The 24,385-nt window shown below is 45.2% G+C and overlaps 1 protein-coding gene across 3 annotated transcripts in view; it reads right to left on the bottom strand.

Moving 5' to 3' along the window:
- PFKP (phosphofructokinase, platelet) overlaps positions 1-24,385 on the bottom strand; it is a 124,746-nt gene that overhangs the window by 39,697 nt on the left and 60,664 nt on the right. For all 3 annotated transcript variants that reach the window (XM_073581647.1, XM_073581645.1, XM_073581646.1), the window contains exons 3-9: positions 24,302-24,379; positions 22,191-22,380; positions 20,147-20,312; positions 7,116-7,160; positions 5,998-6,106; positions 4,164-4,259; positions 759-851 (exon numbers count right to left, since the gene is read on the bottom strand). In XM_073581647.1, coding sequence (XP_073437748.1) covers positions 759-851; positions 4,164-4,259; positions 5,998-6,106; positions 7,116-7,160; positions 20,147-20,312; positions 22,191-22,380; positions 24,302-24,379 — 777 coding nt within the window. The remainder of the gene's footprint in view (positions 1-758; positions 852-4,163; positions 4,260-5,997; positions 6,107-7,115; positions 7,161-20,146; positions 20,313-22,190; positions 22,381-24,301; positions 24,380-24,385) is intronic.

Below are 24,385 nucleotides of genomic sequence, written 5' to 3'. Positions count from 1 at the left end.
TGGGGCACGTGTGCTGTTCAACAAAGGGGAAACCAGGAATGAATTTATACATTTCCAGGTACCCCAAAACACAGTGTCTGCAAATTGAGATTCTGGCTCGGCTTTTATCCTAAGTCATGTAACAAGGCTCGTTAAAGGGTCGACAATGGCTTTTAGGATCGCTACTTCCAATAGGTGGCACTAGAGTTCTAGTCCTCTTCCTCTCTGAAGAGACAATTTGCATAATTTGCATATTTCCCAGAGGAGCATTGCGGCATTAAGTCTCCTCATCTCGACATGCTTAGCATGTCGTTCTCCGCAAGGAGAAATGATACTTCTTGGATACATTTCCAGGAGGAATTCACTGTTATTGGGAGTACAGAAAACCAGGCAAAAGCTGCAGTCAGCCATCCATAGAAAATGACAGGAGTTTAGGTGTGCATGATCAACCATGGCTTCATTCACGTGGTTCTCTAGAGCCCCAGTCATCAGGATAAGTGGGGGTCCTAGTGGTCTGACCCCCAGTGATTGAGGAGTTAACACCTACCCTATGAATAGGGGGATAACTTCCAAACTTGACACAACCCCTTTAGCGCTTCCAGTCTTTTGCCACTTATCCACCTGTCATGCAGATCTGTTTGGCGACTTACCCAAGCAAGGAGCACAAAGAACAAAATCCACTGCTTGAGGATCATTTCATTCATCTCTAATATATATATTCAGAAATGCTGATGTAAATGGAGCACAGGAAAAGAAAAGAAAATGTAGAGAAAACCTACGAGAATTCTGTCAAAGGCAGAAGGGGTTCCACCTCTCTGCACATGGCCCAGGATAGTCACCCTTGTATCAAACCCAAGGCGCTTCACCACCAGCTGAAAAACAGTGAGATCGTCACTTTCCATTAGTTTTTAGAATCACATGACGTCAGATACATATAGTATAGTATACATATATATACAGTATAGTACATACAGCACAGTGGCAATCCGCACTAACTCTAATGAGGATTATACATAATTTTCCTGGGTGGTGACCGCCAGATGGTGCGACATGATAAGCCCGTCATAACTTATAATGTGAGTATGTATCATGTATTTTCCTAGACAGAAACACTGTGTAGTTTCCTGGATGAAAACCTTTACTGTCTTTCTAGAAAACATGACTAATCCGGACAGAGTGGCAGATCACGGACGGTGAGAAATGAAGGGTTTCACGATATACAAGCTGCGTGGCATCATTCTAATAAGATTATGTATCACATCTCGTCTGCTGGGTCAAAGCTGGCATTATCTAAAAAGGAACAACGGTCACAACTCCAGCCCCTTACCGAATTACACAATATAGTATGCAGAGATCATATGAAGAATTGGATGATTCTGGACCAATGTTCTAGTGAAGGCAGGATACATCTACAGTTGTGGCCAAAAGTATTGACACCCCTGCAATTCTGTCAGATAATACTCAGTTTCTTCCTGAAAATGATTGCAATCACAATTTCTTTGGTATTATTCTTCATTTAATTTGTCTTAAATAAAAAAAAACACAAAAGAGAATAAAGCAAAAAAACAAAACATTGATCATTTCACACAAAACTCCAAAAATGGGCCAGACAAAGTATTAGCACCCTCAGCCTAATACTTGGTTGCACAACCTTTAGCCAAAACAACTGCGACCAACCGCTTCCGGTAACCATCAATGAGTTTCTTACAATGCTCTGCTGGAATTTTAGACCATTCTTCTTTGGCAAACTGCTCCAGGTCCCTGATATTAGAAGGGTGCCTTCTCCAAACTGCCATTTTTAGATCTCTCCACAGGTGTTCTATGGGATTCAGGTCTGGACTCACTGCTGGCCACCTTAGAAGTCTCCAGTGCTTTCTCTCAAACCATTTTCTAGTGCTTTTTGAAGTGTTTTGGGTCATTATCCTGCTGGAAGACCCATGACCTCTGAGGGAGACCCAGCTTTCTCACACTGGGCCCTACATTGTGCTGCAAAATTTGTTGGTAGTCTTCAGACTTCATAATACAATGCACACGGTCAAGCAGTCCAGTGCCAGAGGCACCAAAGCAACCCCAAAACATCAGGGAACCTCTGCTATGTTTGACTGTAGGGACCGTGATTTTTTCTTTGAATGCCTCTTTTTTTCACCTGTAAACTCTATATTGATGCCTTTGCCCAAAAAGCTTTTGTCTCATCTGACCAGAGAACATTCTTCCAAAACGTTTTAGGCTTTTTCAGGTAAGTTTTGGCAAACTCCAGCCTGGCTTTTTTATGTCTCGGGGTAAGAAGTGGGGTCTTCCTGGGTCTCCTACCATACAGTCCCTTTTCATTCAGACGCCTACGGATAGTACGGGTTGACACTGTTATACCCTCGGACTGCAGGGCAGCTTGAACTTGTTTGGATGTTAGTCGAGGTTCTTTATCCAACATCCGCACAATCTTGCGTTGAAATCTCTTGTCAATTTTTCTTTTCCGTCCACATCTAGGGAGGTTAGCCACAGTGCCATGGGCTTTAAACTTCTTGATGACACTGTGCACGGTAGACACAGAAACATTCAGGTCTTTGGAGATGGACTTGTAGCCTTGAGATTGCTCATGCTTCCTCACAATTTGGTTTCTCAAGTCCTCAGACAGTTCTTTGGTCTTCTTTCTTTTCTCCATGCTCAATGTGGTACACAAAAGGACACAGGACAGAGGTTGAGTCAACTTTAATCCATGTCAACTGGCTGCAAGTGTGATTTAGTTATTGCCAACACCTGTTAGGTGCCACAGGTAAGTTACAGGTGCTGTTAATTACACAAATTAGAGAAGCATCACATGATTTTTCGAACAGTGCCAATACTTTTGTCCACCCTCTCTTTTATGTTTGGTGTGGAATTATATCCAATTTGGCTTTAGGACAATTATTTTTGTGTTTTTTCATTTAAGACAAATTAAATGAAGATAATAATAACAAAGAATTTGAGTTTGCAATAATTTTCAGGAAGAAACTGAGTATTATCTGACAAAATTGCAGGGGTGTCAATACTTTTGGCCACAACTGTATATTCACATTTTAGAGAAAAGCTGGCCATACACATTAGATTATTATCCACCTAATTCGCTGATTTTCACAGATCCAGTCCACAAGATATCAGGGATGGGGAGGTAGGAGAAAACGCTCATTCATCGTGTGAAATTATCTTTTCTGCAGCACAGCTCGCTCTGCCAAAATCCATGGCACTGTATGCATTCACATACATCATTTACGTTTGCTATTTAACGACCACCCAGTGCAAACAGTTTAGTGATCAGCGGCCCTTTAGTGCCGCCACTTGGTCTGTGTAAATGAATCCCTACTCTCCTCTCCCTTTGGAGATTACATTGACGCTCAGCTAAGCCTAGTGTACAGTGCATGTGTATCAGAGTCAGAGTCTGTTCACAGCCAAGGTCACAAATCCATTTAGATTTTGCAGGAATCTAACCATTCAAAAGGACAGAACACACATACCCCACCTGTCTCAAGTGACAGAAGACCAGTATAGTTAGTACGCATACCTCCATAAGCCGAGGAGGTGATGACAGGTGAAGAAATAAATCTTCCCCTCGGCTGACTAAACACAGGATTTTTATATCCCCAGCATAACTCCGTAAGCTGAGGAGAAGTGATGACAGGAGAAAATATAAATCTTCTCTTCGTCTAAGGATTTTTTATCTCTAGTCTTAGTCCTCAGTCGGCCAAGGAGAATTTTTATTTATTCTCATGTCACACACTTTTCTGAAAGCACCGGTATGTATGCTTGCGCTACAGCTCCTCTGTCAGTAGAGACACAGGTCTCAGGAGCTGTGCTTCTTCAGACTACAATCTATCCTGACACGTGACCAAACCTAGAACGTTTGAATTACGTGAAAGGGGCCATTTTATTATGTTTTTGGAGAACCCGTTTAATCACTTTAGTAGTCCAACCGTGGATTAGAAATACCATATGAACATTTAAAAGATGATAATATTTCTACGTGGAGATCTATTTGCAAGAATGAGGATCAGATGACATACATATTAAGGGGAAAGACAAGACATCAATCCGCAAGATGATCACTAGGAGACAGGGTGCTGTGCCTAATAGTGCACAGACAGGGGGAGTCCCCAGCACAGACCCCAGTTTGTCTTACCGTATCTGACAAGTCAGGACACATTAATACTTACGTCTTTAATAATTTCTGAAGTGATTGGCTTGTTGTGACAGTCGATGGCTCCTTCGGAGACAATAATGATATTCAGTCTTTTCCTTCTTGCACGGTTCTAAGGTAAATAAAATTTAGTTGTATCACCAAGATATAGGTAAAATATGAGTCTGAGTGTTACATGATATAGACTTAGCATCACTCTACCCTCCTCCCACATGTATGCGCTGCATATACTGTATATATATATATACATACATATAAGAAAACCCATAATGCTTATGCTTTTCGCATATAAAAACCCATAATTATAATGATTAAGGATTTTTTCTACCTGAAATGCGTAAGCATTATGGGATTTTTTTTATATGTGCACAATCTCCCAATTTTTTTTTATGTTATATTATTAAATGCTAACTTTTAACGACTTTCATTTGGTGCTGGAGAACATCCCCTTTTGGACCACTAAGGGCTCACACTCACTTGCAAGAGACTTGTACGATTCTCGTGCCTGGCACAGCCGCTGGCACTGGGACCGGAGTGTGCGGCTACATGTATTTCTCTGCAACCGCGCGCTCCAGTCCCAGTGCTGGGTTTTCATGCCAAAGACTCGCACGAGAATCGTGCAAGTCTCTCGCAAGTGAGTGTGAGCCCTAAGAGCTAATTGACCTGGAAGCCGGACCAGTCCATACTCCGTTCACCACACCAGACCACAGACTGTCCACCTTGAAAGTCTCCTGAGATACGTATCTCTAACACATAAGTGGTGAGCTGAACTTACACTTGTTCTATTTCTTGAATTCTGCATGTCCTCATCACATCATGCCTAATGTATATAGTGAATTTGCTCTGGCCCGTGCCTTAGCTTGCCGTTTTACTACCATGCATTATACTCATCTTTTCACTGATACATCAGTCATTGCTAGCAGAGGCTGCTCTATAGAAGATGCCCTTACATCAAAGTCCATATCTCCAGAACAGAGGATCCCTAAGACTCTGCTCCCTGGTTTTCCACACATCAACCCTGTGATCAACCTAGAAAGTCCACCCCATCCCAGGTAGGCCTGGTGACAATTTGTCATCTGTCTGTACAATAACTATATAAATAGTAACATATCTTTCACCAAGACTATTTTCAAAGTTGCTTAATGTATTTTTGGGCAATAAAATGGTTGCAATGGTGTACACAGCCTTTAAAGTGGACCTGTCACTTGCCAAAAATATGTAATTTTTCTTTCCTGATGTAAATGCCGATGATTTTCTGAATCTGTCACTGTTTTTCTTTTGTTCTTGCACCTTTCCATTCCTGAGATATGTGTATGTCCCCCTCATCTCCGCATTTAAATCCTATCTTTTTTAGGCAAGTGGGTGTGGTCACAAGCTCCTTTCTATTGGAGTCTTCTTAAGGACCACGCACATTTGGTTAAAAATACTAGATTTGTATACGGAGGAGAAATAGGGGCCCTATGTCATCAATGGGGAGGTGCGGGAACAAAATGTCAAATTCAGGAGAGCAGCAACATTTACACCAGCTAAAAATATTTGATATTTATGGAAAGTGACAGGTTCTGTTTAAGATTAAACCCAATTTAAAGGGATCTAAAAATGAGTTATCAGATGATAACATTATCCCCCACTCCCTAATATAAAACCTCTATGTAAATCTCTGACTTTCTGTGCAGTGATTCAAGTGACAAGAAGCAGTAGCTCCTGCACAATGTCTGACATCATATAGGCGCTGCTGACGCCACTGGGAAAACTTAATTTTTCTTTCACTGCTCATGTCAATTATCTAAATAACTCCCATTTGTAAATATTCCTGAAATATGGCTGTCTGGATTCATTTGTAATATTACCTCGGAGAGTTTACCACACATAATGTCCTCCCAGCCTTCTTCAGGAGGGCTCTCAGGTATAAATACCCAGTCAGCTCCACAAGCCAGCGCACTGACCAGCGCCAGATACCTGCACATAATAATATAGAAAGAGGAGTCAATTCCAGAAAATGCCTTATTATGCTATTACCCCTACAATACATCTCCAAAATACAATATAATATACCCCCTAATAAAATGACATAAACAAAAAAATCAATCCAATGGCATGAAAACCATGGATTTGCCCAAAAGGAAATGAAAAAATAGGGGAACACAAATTAAGCAATGTAAATAAACAATGCAGTTATAAAAATGATTACATAATCATAAACGTGTGCAATAACTAAAGATGAGAAAGGCCAAACTAAAAAAGACCAGCAGTTTCACCAGCACTGGGTTTTGTCAGGAGGTGTCATGTTTCTTTCACCAACACTGGTCTTCTACAGGAGGTTTCACACCTCCCGACGAAGCCCAGTGTTAGTGAAACGCGCATCGAGGTGCCAGTGCACCCTTTACCCATTCTTTTCACCTTGGCTTATGCTACTGGAACCGCATGTTTCAAGCATATAATATGCTTACGCTTAGTGCCCTCAATTTGTTTCACTGTCATATTATATATAGAGGTCCCTGTTTTTGGGATCCTCCTTGGTTTCTTTATTTTTTTTAGTATATATTGTGACATGTGCAATTATATTGATATCAGTTTCTGTTATCCTTTCTATTACTGTCAGTGCCAGATTACTCTTTAATACAAAAAGGAAGAAAAAAGGGGATATATTGATCCCTCGGCATCAGAGAGACCTTTGGTCTTTTTTGTGGACCACTAGATAACCTGGTTTCTTCCCTGGTGCTTGTCTTTTTAGTTTGGTCTATCTCATAGTATTGATTACTGTATTTATATTTATTTATTGAATACTATAGTGATCATATAATTGCTTAATAAATTCAATATTCATTCTTCATTGCTCTGCGTTCCCCACTTTTTTCGTTCCCTTTTGGGCAAGATCCGGTATCCGGTATCAACTGTTTTTTGTGCTACTGAATTTTTCAGTTCAATGTGTTATTCTGCTGATTGTAAGAACATTAATATGACATACCCGCAATGTCGTCCCATCACTTCCAAAACAAAGGTTCGTTGATGGCTAAAAAAAAAAAAAATGTATATATAAAAAGATCAAAGTGTGAAACCACAGCTTGTATTAAAGCATCATAGACAAATATTGTTGAATAATTTTCCTACTATAATAATAATAATAATAATATTCTTATGCTGGACAGAATGTTCGCAATGTTTCCATGACAACATTGCACCTGGGAAACTCTCAGTAGTGCAGCCTCATGCTTTGGGCCTGTAAGCAATCCTATCTCAACACAATTCATATACAGTAGATGTATTTTTTTTCTGGTAGACCTCCTTTAAATTATCCAGAACACATCAGTAATAGCACGTATACCTATAACCCGAGGGACAAGTGTTGATCTCTGCCTTGTCTGTTACACGTCGGAAAGTTTTGCCAAAATATATGTGATGTATAGGGACGGCTTAAAGAGGTTGTCCGGTCTCAGAAGAAAAATCTGCAGTTACTTTATCTGGCCTCAGAGCCAAATAGTGATAGTGTGCAATGAAGACACTGCCATGATCGCCAGTACGCCCCGTGGGAGACGGCAGTCAGCTCATCATACTTATGGCAGCTACCTGCTTGCGGTCTAGACTAGATTTCTGCACTTTTCTCTACTGAGAGAAGCCGGATGGGATTTATCGGTGCGTGATAGCAAGTATTTAAATCACATACAGACTGCCACGTGAACGCTCAACCACATAAGGAATACAGGGAAGTTGTGACAGTGTGTGTTCCGCACCCAGCTTGACTGTACACTTTGCTTCTTAGACCGGACAACCCTTTTTAAGACCCTTTGAATATGGTCATGAAACAAACCCACCACCACTAAGAGTAGGGTGTCACGACAGTTTTCTCCATATTCAAGGAAACAACGGTCCGATTACTCTGATCAGACTTTGATTAGACATTGATCAGAGTGACATCAGTTTTTCTAGGACGTGGAGAGAAAAAAAAAAAAAAAGTTTCTCCACCTTCTCCATTCCTGCAGTCCTTGAGAATCGGACATGTGCACAGCCCTATAAAATATCATAGGTATGAGAATCTGTAAAAACCACGGATAGTGTTCCTCCGACAAAATCGGTCATAAGCACAAGCCCTAAACAGACTATTTTATGCGATTCCTCTAGTATGACTTCTTGATTGAATCCGTGGATCCAGCAACTTAAAAGTACTAATGCTGCCTACAAAGCGGCTTCTTATTTATGGGCTTGTGTCCTTTACAGTAAACTCGAACCATCTCCTCATTTGTCCTTTCCGATCAGTTAATGTACAGTAGCTTTTCTCAGTGCAGCGACAGCCCGAGGCCATTTCCATTTCAACAGATATTGACTTCTGTACAGTATTTCTCCGTAACACTGCAAACTCAATTTTACATTATTGTTTACATCACAGACACAGACATGACCAGATACTGCCCCACATATGCCCCAATTTCTTAGTGCACTCATTTCAAGTCCGCCATCCCATATTTAATAAATATTGCACCTTAAAAATAAATTTGGTTCAAATTTTGCCAGTGCAACTTTTTAAAGAGGACCTGTCACCAGGTCAAAATCGGCCAAACTTTGCTCTTATTTTATTGCCACTGCTCCCCTAGGTATTTAATTTTTTTATTTTTTTTTTGCAAATCCACCATATGGTCCCAGAGATATTAGCTTTTCTACTTGTGCTTTTTTACTGGGGGTGTGGCATATGGGACTCTATGGGGGTGTGGCACATGGGACTCTATGGGGGCGTGGTACATGGGAATCTATGGTTGTGGCACACGGGATTCTATGAGGGAGTGGCACATGGGACTCTATGGGGACGTGGCACACAGGAATCTATAGGGCGTGGCACATGGGGTTCTATGAGGGAGTGGCACATGGGACTCTATCGGGGCGTGGTACACAGGAATCTATAGGGCGTGGCACACGGGGTTCTATGATGGAGTGGCACATGGGACTCTATGGGGCATGGCACACGGGATTCAATGAGAGAGTGGCACATGGGACTCTATAGGGGTATGGCACACAGGACTCTATGGGGTCGAGGCATGTGGGACTTTATGGGGACGTGGCTCTAGGCTGCTGTGCATAATTACCTTGTGAGCCACGCCCTTTTAATAGAGCCCAGAAAAGTTAGGACTAAATAAAATGGCCTATATCTCATTGACCATTTTGCAGATTTACAAAAAATAAAATATGGAATACTCAGGGGAGCAGCGGAAACAAAATAATATCAAAACTTGGCTACTTTAGACCTAGTGACAGGTCCTCATATAAGAGTGATGACACACTCTCCAATGTTAAATAAGAGCGTGAGGCCAATGTCACAAATGTCGTAAGTCAGTGCAAAATTTTGCCCAAATTCAGACTTTTTATGAAAGTTAATAAACTTCAAAATGTTAGAGAAGAGCAGGAAACTAAACTGACAAATGTCACACATTAATGTAGAATTTTCAGAAAATGTGACTTTTCATGTAGTTCAACAATGGCTGAAACATAAATTTGTTTGTTCCATGCCTTTTTTAAATCAGCTATGACCTGTCAATAATATAAAATGTTTTTACTAGGTTTTAATGTAGAAATGCGGTCATTAATATGTCGTACTAAATGTCAAAAGGTTAATCACACCCCCTTATAGCTTAGGAACTAAAACTGTATTAAATGGAGGAAAAAAAATAATACGGTAACTCTGGCTTAGGCATTTACAACTATGAAATGTCTCAATTATTCAATTATACAATTATTCTGGACTTTGTAAAGCAATTGGAGCTTTAGGACACCCTACATTTTGCCAATAAAGTCTATGTGAACATCCACATATGCATCAGGACATTTCCCTAGTGTATTCCATGGTGCAGGCTAACCACACACCACAGATATGTAAATTGAGCCTTAAAGGGTCTGTCCACCCTGATTTTTTTAAAATATCCAACATGCTGTAAAATCAGTTTTCCAATCCTCAGTCGCTTTTAATCCTACCCCGGGGTCCCTTGCTACATCCTGTTTTAGCTGCACAAACATGTGACCACTGCAGCCAATCATTGGTTGCACAGGTGACGCTGCTCACTAAATAGCACCAGGCACAGAATAGTGGTAGCCATCATTATTGATGACCGGAGACAATTACACCATTAGGGTACATGCACACAACATCTTTTCAGACAGATCCTTCCCTAAAAAAATGACAAAAAGAATGAACATATGCACTGCAATGTCAGAACGACTTGATGTACACAGCTTTTGTCTTTTTTCACTTCTTGTAAAAACTCTTCAGGGTTTGAACGCTGTGAACCCACTAAAAGAAGTGACCAATCCATACTGCCGGCTTACACTTGGGAAGATGCGACTTTTGTTATATATGGAATGTAAAAAAACGACGTCAGTGAAGCCGCCTCAAAGGGAGTCCACAGTGACTTCAGAAAAAACGCGGGTACTCCAGCATTTAAAAAACGCCATGTGCACATTGCCTTGAAGTATAATCTTCCCTCTGGTGGAGAAACCTTCACTTTCATTAGGGTTTGCATCAATTATTTACCACTGCAGCAAACAGCAGGTGCCAGAAAAGGGATTAGTGAAGCTCCAGGACATGGGTGTCACAGGGCGCTAATATTTAACACCTCGACAAACATGTGTACTATCTCTGCCAGCTGGGAGCCATTCAAGTATTTAGGTAGAAGCATATGAGTCACTGGTGAAGCTCGAGGAATTCCAGATCCTGACAATAACAGAGAGCACTTCCGCTTCATACATATGTCAGACATTCTTACTTCTTAGGAATTTAGTAGACGCATCTAAGGATAAGTGTATAACAATAGATTTTGGCTTCAAAACTGTTAAAAGCTGAAAAAGAGAAATCTGCAACAAATCTGTCTTGTGTGAACGTGCACTTAAGGGCCAGTTACACACAGCGATCTCGCTGATTTTGCGACACATCAGCGATCTCTCCAGCGAGATCCCTGTGTGTGACATCCAGCAGTGATCGCCCCCCCCCCCCCCCGCGGGGTATCGCTGATCGTGCTGGATCGTCCTGGCCCGTTTTTTCATCTCTGGTCTCCCGCTGGCCAGCGCGCATCGCTGCGTGTGGCAGCGGGAGCTAGCGATGAGCGACGCTGCACGCTGGTTACCAACGTAAACATCGGGTTTCTAAGGGCCACGGGTCCCTTAGAAACCCGATGTTTACCCTAGATACCAGCGTGCACTGCAGGCAGGGCGGGAGGTGGAGGCAGAGCGGCGCACAGACCGGAGTAGCTCTGCTATCTGCTACTCCAGTCTGTCAGAGCTACGCCGGTCTGTCTGTGCCGCTCTGCCTCCACCTCCCGCCCTGCCTGCAGTGCACGTTGGTATCTAGGGAAAACATCGGGTTTCTAAGGGACCCGCGGCCCTTAGAAACCCGATGTTTACGTTGGTAACCAGCGTGCTCGCTGGTCCTGATCGCTGGAGGGGCTGTCTATGTGACAGCTCACCAGCAATCAGCTAACAATGTCCCAGCGATCCCATCCACGTCGGATCGTTGGTGGGATCGCTGGGAAATCGTTATGTGTAACGGTACCCTTAAGGGCCTGTCACACAAAGCGATATCGCTAGCAATATCGCTATAACTTGTGACATTATAGCGATATTGCTAGCGATATCGCTGTGTCTGATACTTACCTATGACCCGCTCCCCCCGCTGGTTATCGCTGATCGCGCGAGAACAGGCTGGACTGTTTCTCGTCATATCGCTGGTTGGGATCGCTGGTGCATCGCTAAGTGTGACAGTACCTTTAGACTAAAGTGATCACAACAGCCACTGTGGGAGTAATGCACCTTATGTAGTCGTGAATAGTTGAGTTGGATACCAATGATGGATTTATATTTGATGGAAAATTGATCTTTACTCATTCGCCAAAACATCACAGTATCGATTGTTACGACGTGCTTTGATTTCTACATTTTTATTCTGAAAACTGGTGACTGTACTCGACTACGGAAACTTTGCATTTTATACATATAAAACTGTGGCCCCGATTCATCAATTATGATTTAAAGTCACTTTCCTTTTTCTGTCTTGTGGTATTTGTTGATGGGCTAACGTTTTGGTCTATCAGACCTTGTTCACGGCCAATAGGAATAGGAATACATTTTTCAAGATGGTGCATGTTGTTCATGAGTTGAACGCAGAATGCTTTTTATTTTTATCCTTAACTGGTTTTTGTGCCTTTTCTTTCTGAACAAAAAGTCGCAAATGCTTTCAAAAGCGGACAAACTGAAAATTCTTGAAACGTTCCTTTAAGCATGGACTGGAGTGAGATGTGCCAAAAAAAAGGAGATTTTTGTGTACTCACCGTAAAATCTCTTTCTCTTAGCCTTTAATTGGGGGACACAGAACCGTGGGTGTTATGCTGCTGTCCACTAGGAGGCGACACTATGCATAATCTGAAAAAGATTAACTTTGGCTCCTCCTCTGCAGTATACACCCCTGGACGGCGTCAGCCTTCTCCAGTTTTGTGCCAAAGCATAAGGAGGAACGTAACCAAATAACATAACCATGCCTGTAAGAAGGCTACTATGTACAAGCTCAAAGAACAATATGAGAACTCAACAGTAAACAACGGCCCATAAGGGCAACAGGGTGGGAGCTGTGTCCCCCAATTAAAGGCTAAGAGAAAGAGATTTTACGGTGAGTACACAAAAATCTCCTTTACTCTGTCGCCTAATTGGGGGACACAGAACCGTGGGACGTCCCAAAGCAGTCCCTGGGTGGGAAGCAGTGGACGAATATTGTATTGACAGTTCCCTAGACTTGGGGTACTGCCGCCTGCAGAACCAGTCTACCTAGGCTCGCATCCGCTGAGGACTGGGTATGAACACTGTAGTGTTTCGTAAACGTGTGTAGGCTAGTCCAAGTGGCCGCCTTACACACTTGTTGTGCCGAAGCCTGATGCCGAATGGCCCAGGAGGCCCCTACTGCCCGTGTAGAGTGTGCCGTGATACCGGCCGGAAGAGGGGAACTGTTAAGTCGGTAGGCCTCATGTATGGTGGACTTGATCCACCTGGCAAGGGTAGCCTTGGAAGCCGGCAACCCCTTGCGACTACCTTCCGGAAGAATGAAGAGGGAATCAGATTTCCGGAAAGGTGCAGTCCTGGACACGTAAATCCGCAATGCTCTGACGAGGTCAAGCGTATGCAGAGCCTTCTCCACTCTATGAACCGGAACCGGGCAAAGGGAAGGCAGTGAAATCTCCTCATTGAGGTGAAAGTTGGACACAACCTTCGGAAGGAAGGATGGTACCGTGCGGAGAACCACCTTGTCCTGGTGAAAGGCTAGGAAAGGCCGTCTGCAGGAAAGTGCTGACAATTCCGACACTCTGCGTAACGAGGTGATCGCCACTAGAAAAACCACTTTCTGAGACAGAATGGAGAGTGGAACTCCTCTAAGAGGTTCGAAGGGTGAAGCTTGCAATGCTGTCAGGACCAGATTGAGGTCCCACGTATCCAGCGGACATTTGTAGGGAGGAACCAATCGGGAAACTCCCTGGATGAAAGTCCTTACTTGCGGTTTAATAGCAATGCGCTTTTGAAAAAGGACTGAAAGCGCCGACACCTGACTCTTAAGCGAACTTAAGGATAGCTTGGCATCTAGGCCCGATTGAAGAAAACCTAGTACCTTCGGGAGGGAATAAGGGAGTGGGACTTGTCCATGAGATTCGCACCAAGAAAAGAAAGCTCTCCAGGTGCGATAATAGAGCTTGGCGGAGGCAGGCTTCCTTGCCCTGATCATAGTTGCAATGACTGCCGGTGAAAAACCTGCCTGGGTTAGAATCCAGGTTTCAAGGGCCATGCCGTCAAATTGAGAGCCCCTGAATTCTGGTGGAAGAACGGACCTTGAGACAGAAGGTCGTGACGGTCGGGTAGACGCCAGGGGGCATCTGCTGTAAGTTGGACGATGTCGGCGTACCATGTACGTCTGGGCCAGTCTGGCGCGATGAGGATGGTCGGAACTCCCTCTTGCTTGATCTTCCTCACGACCCTGGCGATTAGGGGGAGGGGTGGAAAAATGTACAGGAGTCGGAACTGGGACCAGTCCTGGACCAGGGCATCCGCTCCGAGCGACCGCGGGTCGTGTGTCCTGGCCATGAAATTGGGGACCTTGATATTGAGATAGGATGCCATTAGGTCCACCTCCTGGGTTCCCCAGCGTTGACAGATCTGGTAAAAAATCTCGGGATGGAGAGACCACTCCCCCGAGTCCATTCCTTGCCTGCTGAGGAAGTCGGCTTCCCAGTTTTCTACACCCGGAATGTGTACCGCAGAAAGTACCGACCTCGTGTCTTCCGCCCAGCGGAGGATATGAGCCACTTCTCTCATCGCCTGGGCGCTGCGGGTCCCGCCTTGGTGGTTCACGTATGCCACAGCCGTGGCATTGTCCGACTGTATCCGTATGTGCGAGGCTGCAAGCAAGTGAAGAAAGGCTCTCAGTGCCAAGAGGATGGCCCTGATTTCCAGAACATTGATGGGCAATGTCACTTCCCTCGGTGACCACTTGCCCTGTGCCCTGTGATGTAGGTGCACCGCCCCCCAGCCTGTCAGGCTTGCATCGGTAGTCAGGATCTTACATTGTCCTGAGAGGAATGGCTTCCCTCGTGTAAGCGAGGTTGGTTTGAGCCACCAATGCAGGGACCTCCTGGTTGATGACGTCAACCTGAACTCCCTGTCGAGGGAGAAGGGGTTCCTGTCCCAAGACCTGAGTATGGCTAGTTGAAGGACCCTGAGGTGAAACTGGGCAAATGGCACTGCCTCTATTGCTGCTGCCATCCGGCCTAGGACTCTCATGGCAAACCGGAGAGATCGAGGAGGACTGCGAAGGAGTGTGCGAACTCCCAGACGGATGGCCAGTGTCTTGTCCTTGGGAAGGAGTACCAGGCCCCTGGCGGTGTCGAATACCATTCCCAGGAATGTTAGAGTCCGAGTTGGGACAGTCGACGATTTCTGTAGGTTGACTAGCCATCCCAGGCGACTCAAGAGTGTCTAGTGTGATTGAGACACTGACCTCGCAGTCCTTGAAAGTGGGAGACTTGATGAGGAGGTCGTCCAGGTACGGGACGACTAGAATGCCTCTTGAGTGCAGGACGTCCATGGTGGCCGCCATGACTTTGGTGAACGTTCTTGGAGCCGTGGCAAGTCCGAACGGAAGGGCGACAAACTGGTAGTGATTTTGGTTGACCGCGAACCTGAGAAACCTTTGGTGGGCGGGAGCAATTGGTATGTGGAGGTACGCATCCTGTATGTCTATGGAGGCGAGGTATTCTCCCTGGTCCATGGATGCAATGATGGACCGGAGGGACTCCATGCGGAAATGACGGACCCGTACGTAATTGTTGAGCTGTTTTAGGTCCAGAATGGGTCGGACGCCGCCTCCTTTCTTGGGGACTACGAACAAATTTGAGTAGAATCCTCGGAATCTCTCGTTCGCGGGAACCGGCACCACAACTCCTGATTGAAGGAGAGAGGAAACCGCTTGGTGGAAAACACGAGCCTTTTCTGGTGGTGTTGGAGGAATAGAAAGGAAGAACCGGTTCGGTGGAACGGAAGTGAACTCTATCTTGTATCCGGAAGACACTATTTCCCTGACCCACCTGTCTTCTGTAATAGGTAGCCAGACTTGCTGAAAGAGTAAAAGTCGGCCGCCTACTGGTGGGGTGTCTTCCGGAGGTCGCGAGTCATGATGAAGCGAAGTTCTGAGGTTTTCCTCCCTTGGGTTTCGCTTGGCCTGCTTTCGACTGCCAAGCCCTGTCCGGTCGCTGCTGCGTCCGTGGGTTGTCCCTGCGTGGAGAACGGTTACGGTTTTGCACTGGGCGCGAAACGGACCAGCCCGAGGAATTCCGAAAGGATCGGAATCGCGTCTGGTTTCTTCGTTTAAACGTGCGTTTCGGTTTTAGTTGAGGGAGAGAGGTACTCTTACCCCCAGTGGCATTGGCAATCATGGTGTCCAACTTTTCGCCGAAAAGTCTCCCAGTAAAATACGGAAGTCGCGTGAGGGACTTCTTTGAGGCCGCATCCGCTTTCCATTCTCGCAGCCAGAGGATGCGTCGGATCGTGATGGCGTTTGATGCTATTCCCGCTACACCTCTGGCGGAATCGAGGGCTGCATGAATCATGTAGTCTGCTACCACTGCTATCTGGACCGCTTGGTCCGAGAGCTCAGGATTTGAAGCCTGAAGACCCTCTTGTAGTTTTTTGGCCCAAGCCAGGATGGCCTTGGCTGCCCAAACTGAAGCAAACGCAGGGCCCATAGAGGCGCCTGCCGCTTCGAAAATAGAACGAGTCATGCGTTCTACTTGCCGGTCTGCTGCGTCCCTGAGGGTTGAGCTATCCGGCAGACAGAGTAAAGTCTGCGCTGCTAGCCTAGAAACCGGAGGGTCCACTTCAGGTGGATCTGTCCATTGTTTGGTGTCTTTCTGTGGGAAGGGGTACTTCGCTTCCAAATATTTGCGATTAGCGAATTTTTTTTCAGGCTGCGCAAACTGTTTGGTAAGTATTTTCTCAAACTCATCGTGATTAGGGAAGACCTTAGGTGGTTTCTGAACACTTTCGAAGCAAATCCTATGTTCTGGGACTTCCGGGGCCGACTCTGGAATTTTTAGCACCCGATGAATGGCAGAAATTATGTCCTCAACTAGCGCTGTATTGCTAGGGGGAGAAGGTACCACGGACCTGACCGTTTCGTTATCTGAGTCGGAGTCACAGATGACCTCCGAATCCTGTGCCTCGCTAAGGAGATCCCTGGAGGGCGACCTGGGGCGGGGGTCTTCTGTGGTGGGGGATCCCTGTGGTAAATTGCACTGTCTGTCTGTGGCAGGGGACTGCCCAGGAGACCTGGAATGACGCTGTCTCTCCCTGGAGGGGGACGACCTTGTGCTATAGTGCGACTCAGATGATCGAGACCTGTGGGTCCGCTTACGTCTGTGAGAGTCGGAAGCAGCATGTTCCTGAGACAAGCTGTCCGTTTGCTGTGTACCGTCCATAGCCGGGGCCCGACTCTGCAGAGCTTGCAGTAATGTAGCAGTTAGGTTGTCTATGGACTGTGACATAGACTGAGACATCTGAGTTGCCCATTCCGGCGTGGCCTGTGACACTGAAGCGTCAGTAGGGACTCCCTGGGGTTCTGACCCAGAGTTCTGGATGCAGTCCCGGCAGTGCGGATACGTGCTGCCACTAGGGAGCCTGGCTTTGCAGGCTGTGCAGAATGCATAGAAACATTCCTGCCTGGTTCTCTTCCTTGAGCCCGGCATAGTGCACAGAGGCTGGCTATAAGGGATCGTACAGGGGTGGCTACGCAGAGGGAACCCACAGAGAGCCTTATAGGAAGTATAGATTCACAGCTGAGTATGAGAACCCAGCTGTGAGCTTACCCCACCGGTGTGCCCCTAGGTCCAGCGCCGACAGATCCCAGTTCTGTGCCCCCCGGAGACCGCTGTGATGCTCCTCTCCTGGATCTCATCCAGAAAAAATGGCCACCGGGACTCTGAGGAGAGGGAGGAGGGGGCGGAGAGCTGAAAAGGGCGCGCTGGGCTGTGTAAAAACGCCCCCTTTCTGCCTCAATCCGCCCCTTCTATGACACTCCAGCGTGTCATTTTGGTCATCCGGGGGGCGGGCCGGGGGGCGGGGAAAAGGCGGCGGCTTCGGCTAGACCGAAGCCGCGGTCTAAATTAGAGGCCTGATGCCCAGGAGGGCTCCAGAGCGGCGCGGTAGTCCGGGGGGGGGGCGGATTTGTACCGGACCCCCCCCAGAATGGTCGACTGGATAGCGGTGGGGGTAGCAGGGGTAGCGGTTTCTATATGGGGGGCCCCTGAAGCGCTATGGAGCCGCTGCTGTTGCAGAGACAGGGATGCAGAAAAACCCTGTCTCTGCTGTGCCATCCAGTCCGCACCCTCCCCCGGCCCCAACAGGATCCCTCAGCCGGCCTGGGGTCCCTGGAAGCTGCGGAATGCTGCCTGATCTCCGACCCTACCTGAGGCGTCTCAACCTAATGCCCCCTGCGGGGGATTAGGGAGGGTGCGTCTGTCACCGTCAGGGGGTCTTCATCCTCGCCTCAACCTCAACCCAGACCCCTTAAAGGGGTTGGGGAAGGAGGGGGGTCTCGACCTCGAACCAGGACCCGAGGGACTGGGGAGGGAGCGACATGGGGAATAGCCACCTCGACCTCAACCGGGTACCCCTGATAGGGGACCGAGGAGGGAGGCATGCCGGGAGTCTCGCTGGAGACCCACTTTTCTTCATCTGTATTTCCGGACGAAAAAAGGAAAAAACGGAAGAAAAAAAAGGTGTGCCTCCTTGCGACACTAAGCAAAAACTGGAGAAGGCTGACGCCGTCCAGGGGTGTATACTGCAGAGGAGGAGCCAAAGTTAATCTTTTTCAGATTATGCATAGTGTCGCCTCCTAGTGGACAGCAGCATAACACCCACGGTTCTGTGTCCCCCAATTAGGCGACAGAGTAATGTAACTTTTGGTGTTCACCAAATTTCATGAATTTGTGTAAAACATTTAAATAGGCAAAGCTGTTGAGGAAAAATAAAAAAAGACCTAAAAAAACCAAACCAACCATAAACAACATTAAGGCTATATATATGCACACGTTCGGAAATACTGCGGAAATTTCCGCAACATTTACGCAACTCCCGCCGTGGGTAAAACGCATGCGAATTCGCATGCATTTTTCCAGCGAAAAACAAGCGTTTTGCATGCATTTTTAGCTTGCAGAATGCTTGCGCTTTCCAAGCGATTTGAAGCATCGCTTAGAAATGTGAGTGCTTGACAAGTGTGACCAACTTTTTACTATTGATGCTGCCTATGCGGCATCAATAGTAAAAGATAGGATGTTAAAAATAATAAAAAAAATAAAAAATATTGTTATTCTCACCTTCCGACGGCCCCTGATCTGCTCTGCGGCGCTCCCGGCATCTTCCGGTCCCAGTAATGCTTTGCGCAAAGGACCTGAGATGACGTCACGCTCGCGAGAGCACAACGTCATCAGCGGTCATTCGTGCAAAGCATTACTGGGACCGGAAGATACCAGGAGCATGGTGAGAGGTGGGAAGGACTTCGGGGGCCGCCGGAGGGTGAGTATATCCATATTTTTTATTTTTACTCTATTTTTTACAGGAATATGGTACCCAGGGCCTGGAGAACAGTTTCCTCTCCTCCAGACCCTGGGTACCATCCGCACATAAAGCGCTCACTTTACGCATGGTGGGCATAGCCACATGCGTAAAGTGAGCTTTTCAATCCAATCCTATGGGTGCGGAATCGCCACGATTCCGCAAAAAGAATGAACATGCTGCGTTTTTTTCCGCTATGCGATTCCGCCGCGGAAAAATCCGCAGCATTAGCACAGCATTGCGGAATCCCATAGGATTGCATGGGATGCATTTTTTTTCGCGGCGATTCGGCAGCGGAAAAACGCCGCGAAAATGCAAAAAAAACGCAACGTGTGCACACAGCCTAAAAAGTAGCGCAAAACGTATAGGGAATAAGGCCACTAAAAGGAAGCAAATTATTACATAACAATGGAGAAACAATAAGGAATTGGGATTGTGACTATGGATTCATCACTGCACAAACACAGGCCAAACCCCGAATCTACAAGGCTAGAGCCACTAGAACTGGAGAGGTCCCTTCCCTGATGTTAGGTGGCAACACAACCACATTGGCTAACATTAGTTTCGAAGTAGCAGTACAACATTGTGGTTTTATGTTGCATTACTACAAGTCGCTGTGAGGTCTAATAACCAGGACCCCTATTAACCTGATAGCAGCTGTGAATAGTCTCTATTCCAGGAAGGCAAGCAGCCAAACAAACCCAACTCCTACTCTTACTATACCTAGGAATAGCCAAGTTTAATTTATTCTTTATGTACATATAAAGCATGAATAGAATGGTCTGGATTTTTATATACGCCATCTAAAATACATGCTATAACAGCACGAATGCGTCTTGCCATGCCAGCGACCTGGCCCGCGTCGGGGCAGCATCTTCTTACCTCTGAGCTGTGGTCATGATTGCATCCACAACTTCAATAATCCTATGCAAGGCAGAGTCAGTCCCGATTGTCATGTCCGTTCCACAAAAGTCATTGTCTATGGAGCCCACCATTCCTACTATATTTAGGTGGGAATATTTCTGTGCGGCTGCTGCTTCAATTTTTCCTAAGCAAAAAAAAAAAAGAAAAAACAGCGGTTACTTTTAAAATTAGACAAAAGACACTTCACAAAATAGAATGGGCCACAAGTATGTAAATTGTGAAAATGTCAGTGTTTGCATTTGGAAAACGCAGGAGTTTCCAAAAATCTATCACCAGGGAGTAACTACAGTATGACTTAAAAATGGAAAGGGGTCATCCCATGCACAGCATTTATAACCTATCCACATGCATGACTGGTGGGGTCTGACTGCTGGGACACCCGCACATCAGGAACTGAGAGACCCCCCATTCACAAGTCGAGGAATAATCAGTACAGGAATTTCTAACAGTATGCCTCGTGTTTGGTTCATCTCAACTGGATATCTGCAGATGAGGTGGTCTCTGCAAGTAAGGCCTCATGCAGACATCTGTTTTTCACATACGAGCGCTATCAGTGTTTTTCACGGACATAACTTGCACCTAGTATAGTCTTAGTGGTTGGTCACGTCTGATTTTTTTGGGGTAGATCGGGCAGAACGTAAAAAATTGCAGAGACTTGTCTAATATCGATCTGAGTGTCGCATCAAAATCGGCAATTTCATCCCCGTGCTACATGTTTTTCATGCACTGCTAGCTAGGAGAGGGATGAGAAACTTATTTTTTCTCATCCGAGAAAAACTAATGAAAACTTGGACCAAACTCGGATGAAACTCAGATGAAAATTTGATGAAACTCTGAAGAAAATACCTGATAAAACAAGGACCAATTTTCTCATACATGAAAAAACAAACATCTGAATGAGCCCCAACACATACAGGTTTCATTGTGAATCCAGCTGTGAATTTTCAGACAGATTTGGAGTGGAAACTTTCGGTCAGTGGAGGCATCACTGCACGAGTATTCTGTCTCGGGTATTTTTATACTATTAGGTAATTTTGTGTGTTGTTAGAGCGTTTTTCATTTGTGGGGTCACCAGTGTAGTGTCTCTTATGGTACTTACAAATAACGACCCGAAATACAGCTGTCACATGGACTATGAGGAGATCACAGATCAGGTGTTATCAGCATAAAGGCGCAATAATATTCTCGCGAAGAGAAAACTCTGCAATGAAGTCTGAAACCCCACAGCAAATGGTGAAATTGTAAAAGAAATTCTATGTGGAATGTCTCACTGCCCAAACCAGTCCTGGGCTGCCCCCTGCAATTAACTAAGTGAGAAACGTTTAACCCTTTCCTACTCATTTCAGCCTGGACATGAGAAGTAAAAGCTCATATCTGGACCAAAAACTGCTAACACCACTACCAATATAAAACATTCAAGGAGCGTTCTAATGACAAGGAGGTCCATGAACGCTCCCAGAATGTTGCCTTTACTAAACAATTAAATTCTGGAGTCTGGTCCAGTTTTTCGTCGGAATAGTTTAGTTTTCTACATTAAGCCTATAACATAATACATACTTGTCAACTTCTAGAGATACCCTTTGGGTGCTCTTGGTGCAACGCTGAAAATCTTTTCCCTGTGCCCACTCCCCCATTTTAGGCCATGCCTCTTCCATATCTCTTGCCCAACCCTTGAATGTACATTTGGACCCTTGTGTTTCATGATGGATAATCCTGGTGTAATGCACAGGAAACCTTCCAGAAACAATGATTGGGAGACTTCAGCAGCCCATGAGATTTACCAACTCCTCCGGAAGCTCAGGAGCTTCTTAGATGTTCCAGAAGTGTTGACACAATGTGTGACACTCAAATGTTGAGGACATGCTGTGGCCACGACACCAAACTGCAGTCACACAGGCTCTTGGAGCCCCTGAATACATGAACAGCTGTTTGATTGCAATATATTCCATAATTAGGATTAGGTACATAAGATGCAGAAAGTGAGTGAGATGGAGATATTTACCATTTTGCACCAATTCTTCCAGATATCCACTCCACTCCTCACGGAAAAGGTTAGCCCCTGTCAGGCTTCCATCTCCTCCAATAACACAAAGATTTGAGATCCCACGCTGAATCAGATTGTAAGCCGCCTGCAACCGGCCTTCACGGGAACGAAATGACTTACAACGAGCACTGCCGATAACTGTCCCACCCTGCAATGGAGACAATACTAAAGGGCTTAAAAACAAGACTATAGGATAAAAAGAACAACCATAACAGAAACATTAAGTCCAGAGGTGTCAGATGGACTCAACATTTTTCTCTTCATTGACCGTGTTTTCTAGGACTAGAAAAAGGATCTGCATATTTGTAGAACAGAACCACTCTTGTCTATGGCTATATCAGGTATTACAGCTCAGTCCCATTCACTTGTAATATTACCCACCACCCAAGGACATGAATGGAGTTGTTTCTGGGAGAAAGCAGACCTTTTTTTCTAAGCCTGAACAACCATTACAAAGTACCTACACTTATTTGCATTTATTTATTTAAAGCGGTTTCGCAGTGATCCTTCTTCAGGATCACACTGCTCCTCTGCTTCCTGGGGGCCGTGCGCTCCTGCTTGATTGGAAGTTTGGACCGGCGGCGTTATTGCCCTACCAGTCTGACTTGTAAGTTCTTTGGTGCTGCTATAGGAGGCAGCTGTGCCCGTGCAGCATTGGAGGAGCACAGGGGCGCTTAATCTAGCTGGAATCAGGAGCTAACAGTGTACTTCACTGAGTCAAGCTAGATTCTGAACAGTGCTTTCAAGCTCTATTGAAAAGGGCTTGTAAGTATTGCAATTGTTCGGCCACCACCACTATGGCAGGTAATGAAGGCAAAGAGATGTAAATAATTCTACTAAAAATTACCCTATTCCTGCGAACGGACAGGATTTTTAACAATTAATTTTTCAATTTAATCTATAAAAGAATATGTAAAACACCCTTTAATCTTGTAATGGGTGCTCACAAGTCCTGCAAATTGGTGGGATTTGGGTCCTGAGATCTTCACCGATTTCTCAAAATACTTGTATGATGTGCACTGCTCAGGAAGGAACACAAAGTGGTGTTCGGAGTCAGAAGAAAGTCTAAAATCCCATATTGCACTCTGGCAATAGGCTTATAAAGTTTCTATGTAGCTGGTGCAGCCCTCTTCTGCGCTCCTGCTTTCTAACCAGTCCATGACTAGTGTTTCATGCGATTGGTGCGGATCTAAGGACCATGACCCCCACCGAACTGCTGGGTATTTCAGCAGCTATCACAGAGTTAAGAAAAAATAGTCTACATACTCTTTAAGGCGGCATTCACATGTCCATGTTTCACAGTCCGTGTGTGGACAGCCATGCGTCTTCTAACCCGAATGAAGTGCCTTACAGTCATCTATGTGGCTGTTAGTTGGGTCAGGAGAACCGAGGTTGGTTCTGGGCATTGTAGTCCGTATACGGAAGGTGAAGTATGGACATGTAAGTGCAGGCTTGAAGTAATGCACTCATGAAGTGACACTACTGTAGGCGAGAAGGCTTAAAAACAACTGGACTCTGGGGCACAAAATACCGGGGTAAAGTGCGCCTGTCCGGATGTGGCAGTAAGAGTTCACTGACATGTCTGGCAAATTGCAGCAAATTTACAATTACAAGGGTGCAATTTTAATAAATCTTAATAAATCTGGTACAATTTGTCATCACATAATATGATGCATTTTAGGACACCAATGGTAATTGCCCTCCATTGCATTAGTTTTTTTTTTTCCTGTAAGTGCAGCTCCTTCATGAACTGAATTCCGTCAGATACTAATACAAAGCCTTGCATATGGCATTTATTAAAGGGCTTGCTCCATCTGGGACATTTATAGCCTATCCACAGAAGATATGCTTGTTGTTATTTTCACAACTATTAAAGTGAATGGAGAGAAATCCTGTAGTCAAATTATAAAAGTACAAGACGGGACAATAGCATATAATATTATAAAAACACACAAAATACAAAATACTACAAACGCCATAGAGCTATCACACGATATCCTGTTACCTAACATTCTACAGTGATTTATGCATGGACCAATATACAAGAAATAGATCATATTGGCACGTACCACTTGTAAGATGCTGGACACACTTTCCCATGACACTTCCACAATATTGTCTCCTCCATCAACCATTCCTTGATAACCCTTCAA

This window comes from Dendrobates tinctorius, unplaced genomic scaffold (assembly GCF_039654945.1).
Source record: "Dendrobates tinctorius isolate UK_male_01 unplaced genomic scaffold, ASM3965494v1 ptg000070l, whole genome shotgun sequence".
NCBI classification, from domain to species: Eukaryota; Metazoa; Chordata; class Amphibia; order Anura; family Dendrobatidae; genus Dendrobates; species Dendrobates tinctorius.
This window is presented reverse-complemented; position numbering and strand designations above follow the sequence as displayed.